The sequence below is a fragment of the Dipteris shenzhenensis genome, chromosome 15 (genome assembly GCF_047967505.1).
Source record: "Dipteris shenzhenensis isolate YYH24624 ecotype China chromosome 15, Dip_SZ_1.0, whole genome shotgun sequence".
Taxonomy (NCBI): Eukaryota; Viridiplantae; Streptophyta; class Polypodiopsida; order Gleicheniales; family Dipteridaceae; genus Dipteris; species Dipteris shenzhenensis.
The window spans coordinates 19,294,134-19,298,434 of record NC_141610.1 but is presented as its reverse complement, the minus strand read 5'-3'; the positions used below and the strand labels follow the sequence as shown (position 1 = coordinate 19,298,434).

At 48.7% G+C, this 4,301-nt stretch overlaps 1 protein-coding gene across 1 annotated transcript; it reads left to right on the top strand.

Annotated features, from left to right (window-relative positions):
- The first annotated feature begins 1,079 nt into the window (after nt 1–1,079).
- On the top strand, nt 1,080–4,004 carry LOC147893499 (transcription factor bHLH30-like). The gene is made up of 2 exons (XM_087385511.1): nt 1,080–3,035; nt 3,287–4,004. Exons 1-2 carry the CDS (start codon nt 2,445–2,447, stop codon nt 3,737–3,739), a joined length of 1,044 nt encoding a protein of 347 aa, XP_087241637.1. The 5' UTR covers nt 1,080–2,444; the 3' UTR covers nt 3,740–4,004.
- Nucleotides 4,005–4,301: the final 297 nt, after the last annotated feature.

Below are 4,301 nucleotides of genomic sequence, written 5' to 3'. Positions count from 1 at the left end.
CATCGGTCCAACCCATGGCACATGCACCCATCATCATCATCATCATGCATATGCCTCTCGCGCTTTGAGCATCTCGAGAGCCGAAGATCCCGCCACTGCCACTGGGCCGCCAGGCACGCCTGACATTAGGGACCAAAAAAAAAAAAGGGACTTTTTATTGTGGGAGGGCTCGGTGTGCGGGTCGGAATTTTTTAATTACTTTTTGAAAAGGAGATCCAGTCATACATGGGCGGAGCCATGATAAGGTCACATGGGGGAATGCATGCATGAGGGGCAGTCTACTGTGTGCATATATATATATATATATATAATTAACATATAAATATATAAATATATGACGAATTGCGGCCATGGCTACTTTATAGAAAGACTAATAGTTGGGCCGGGACCCCGCGGATTGTGGTTGGGCGATCATGAGGCGCTATTATTAAGGGTGCGATTCAAAGTACTTGCGGGATTCGAGAAGATGCCCGCTACCGGACAAACGAATTGCGCAAATTGTGGAATTTGGCCGTGCCTCTGACGTGGCGCCGACGTGGCCTCCCGGACCCGTCTCCCCGCTACCCATTATTGGACGCCTAGGGCTGCCGTGGGCGTGACGTGGCGGGGTCGGAAGGAGGGGTTGACTCCGTGTGAGGGACGGATGCCCTTCCGGGTGGGGCCACGTGGCGGGGCCGGGGGCGAGCATGAGGAGACGTGAGGGGGACTGGGGGGCTGGCGAAGGAGCGTGGGGTGACGTGGCGGGAGGGTGGGGCTGAGGTGGTGATTTGGGGTGGGGCCCGGGGGTGCCAGGTTGGATGGAAGGAGCCGTGCGACTGACACGCGTGCGCCACGGGGGCAGGCGCCGCTGTGGGGGGATGGCGATGGGCATGGCCGACAGGGGGTCCAGACTGTAGATGAGAGCGGCAGTGGGGGGTGACATGGACGGGGAAAAAGATAGCGGTCCAGGCTAAGATAGCAGGATTTCTGCCAAATAAGCGGCCAATTGCCCTGGTGAGGGGGGGACAGGGACTGACTTAGGGAAGGGGGCTGGCAGCCTTAAATTTTTTTGGGTTCTTTTTTGTTTCTGTATACAAACAATCTCTGTTCTGTTCATCATCTTCATCTTCATCTTCATCATCATCATCATCAACTTCATCTTCTTCTTCATAAGGTTCATCTTCTTCATTTCATTCTGCTTCTTCTTAGATCGTTACAAAAAAGCAGAGCCACCATAGTTTCTGAGCTTCATCTTCATCATTGTTCCTTACAGAGCTTAACACAACAACAACAAAAAAGAGCTTCACAGCAGCCATAGCTTTATCTCTGCTTCATCCCCTTTGCCTGCATTTAAAGCTTCCCTAGATCCCCATACCTTTCGTACTCTTCCTCACTTCTTATCCCCTCCTTTGCTCTTCCTTTTGCTCTACTCTGTGCATTTCCCAGCTTCATCTTCTTCTGTTTCATCTTCTTCTTCATCACCACCTTCATCTGCTTTGTGTTCCTTGCATCCTTGGGAACTCCCTTGCCCCTCCTCCCACAGCTTTTTGGGTAGTTCTCCACAGATTTTCCCTCCTCCCTCACATATACCTTTGGACAGCTTGGAAAAGCCTTCTGAGTAGAGCTTGGAAAAAGCTTCTGAGTAGCTGGAAAAAAAACCTTCTGTGTAGCTCTCCACCTCCATAGCCACCCTCCTTCAGTTTTCCTCCTCAATTTCTCGTCCCATGTCCTTCTTCAACCCTCGCCTCCCCGCCCTCCTCGCTTCTCTCACCCTCTCCCACCGCTTCTCGTCCCTTTCAGCTATGGTGTAGAGAGCGCTTTGCTTTGCTCCTTTCCCCCCCACTCCTGGAAATGGTGTAGATCGTGGCGTTCCCCCGTAGAACCCGATTTTCTCGGCACTGGTTGTTGGGTTCGTTTCGAAGTCATGGTGTAGACGCAGCCCCGTTCAGTCTTGCTTGCAAGCTTCAGAGGCTCAGTAAATTTTGCGAGATCACGGATTCGCAGCAGCAGCAGCAGCAGCAGACTCAGTTGTCCGATTCCCTTTTGCGGTGGTCTACTTGCTCGTTGGTCGAGAGAGTGTCGCTAGTCTCTCCAGATTTGTTGTTGTGAGCGCGCAACAGAAAACCGACCACACACAACCGCAACTACACACATACAATGGTGTAGAGCAAGAAGATCGATATCGTAGGGAAGCTGAAAGAGTGGCGATCATCTACGGAATGGAACTCACGCCTCTGGCAGGTAGAAGTATAGCATCTGAATGCGAGCAACAGCAGGTCCTCCCAGCAAGTTTATTCTCTGCTCTCTATCACCGCCCTCCGTCACTGTGGTATCCCATAGCTCCATGCCCACCCGCCTTAGATGCTTGCTTCCTGCTTGTCGACAATCCGGGAGGTGGAGCGTGAACTTCTTTTTTTCGTTTTTGGAGGACCAATTTGTGAGGCGTTGATCCGATATCTCAAAGGATGAACGGGGTAGAGTTGACTCGCCAGCAGGGAGGTATTGGATTGCCTTTTGGGTTTTTGGGGAACGTAGACTATCTTGGCGAAGCTCCCACTGGAGGAGGGAGCTCAACCAAGGTCCCATGGCCGATGCTGGATGCAGGGCCTTCATCAAATGCTCTTCACAAGATGCTTGCAGAGTTTCCGTATGGACAGCATTTGAAGACTGATCAAGGTCTCCTATCTGCGAACTGCCCTTCTCTCCAGCCTTCGTTTCCCCGCTTCCCTGACCGTCTTGTCAATCCCATCCCTTACACTGCTGCTAGTTGGGTCCAACAGCTTCATGGAACACTGCCAACGGAAGGCTACAATGTTTCTGGACACAAAGATCCGGCTAGACACTATTCGCCGCATATTGCTCTTAATGGAGGATCGCTAGTGCTCGATACTGCGAGGGGTGAGCTGGTGAATGCCTCCAAGATGACCCCCAAGGAGATACTGGAGGCCAAAGCGCTGGCCGCCTCTAAGAGCCATAGTGAAGCTGAGAGGCGGCGTCGCGAAAGAATTAATGCTCATCTTGCTCGTTTAAGAACTCTTCTTCCAAGCTCGACTAAGGTATACTCCACTTACCAGGCATTTTCTTTTTTCTGTTTGACCTGGAAGATTATTTGAATAGCTAACGGACCACAGCTTTCGGTCATAAAAGGCTCTACCAATATGCATGTCTAAAACCCCGTGGCCATTGTTAGCGAATCGTGCATTGTTCTGTCTGATGGTTAGGCATTATCTTTCATAAACCAAAGATTTGTTGCAAAGCAAAGTTTGAATAGTTCTGTGATTTACTTTGCTGTGTGTTGCATATGCAGACCGACAAAGCATCATTACTTGCAGAAGTGATAGATCAGGTTAAAATGCTAAAGCGCCAGGTTTCTGAGATATACGAATATGGCCCAATGCCAACAGATCACGATGAGCTTAGCGTTGAAAAAGACCCAGCGTCTGGAGAAGGAAGGATACTGATTAAGGCATCGTTATGCTGTGATGACCGACCTGAACTTATGACTGATCTTAGGAATGCTCTTGACACACTTAGACTCCGAACATTGAAAGCAGAGATCTCAACTTTGGGAGGGAGGATAAAAAATGTTTTTATCATGACATTCAAGGAGGACACTACAGATCAGGATCGAGATATATCCGTCAAGCGTGTGCAGGAAGCTTTAAGATTAGTTATGGATGGGCCTGGAGGCGGAGACCTATCACCAGGCAGTAACAATAAAAGACAGAGGGTTGCCGAGGGTCCAGGCTGTAGTTTGTAGAGAAGTTCAGTTGGGTTTCATTTGCTTTATGTAACTGTGTTATCAAAGTTCATAGGATGTATGATAGTAGCGTAGGTGTGTTTCCCTTATCTTATAGACTGGGCTTGTGCTTTCTTCTGGGAAGTTTTAGGTTTAACACAAGATTACAGAAGGTAGTTCCTGGTGTTGGCGGCCTCAGTCAACTACATATTAAGAAAAGCTCCATCATGTATGATACTAGCATAGCTTGTTATGTACTGCTTGTCTTCAACTCCTAGCATTGTAATGATCCTCGTGCTTTTTGCCTTGGCAGTTCAAACTTAAAATATGAGATTACAATAGGTTAATGGGCCTGTGTTCACCTCCTTCCTCTCGATTATCAGCTTTTGAACTTTCCAAACATGAAAAGCTACCTGGAATTGGTTAAGCACAGTTGCTGCCATCTCTCCATATAATCCTTTACCCGCAAATGAAAACTGATAAACAACTCTGAATCATGAATTTTTTACGCTTGGCATCCAGTTCCTCGAGGTGTACCATCAAGCACAATTGAATGTTGCTTTTAAATATAGGACAAATGGTA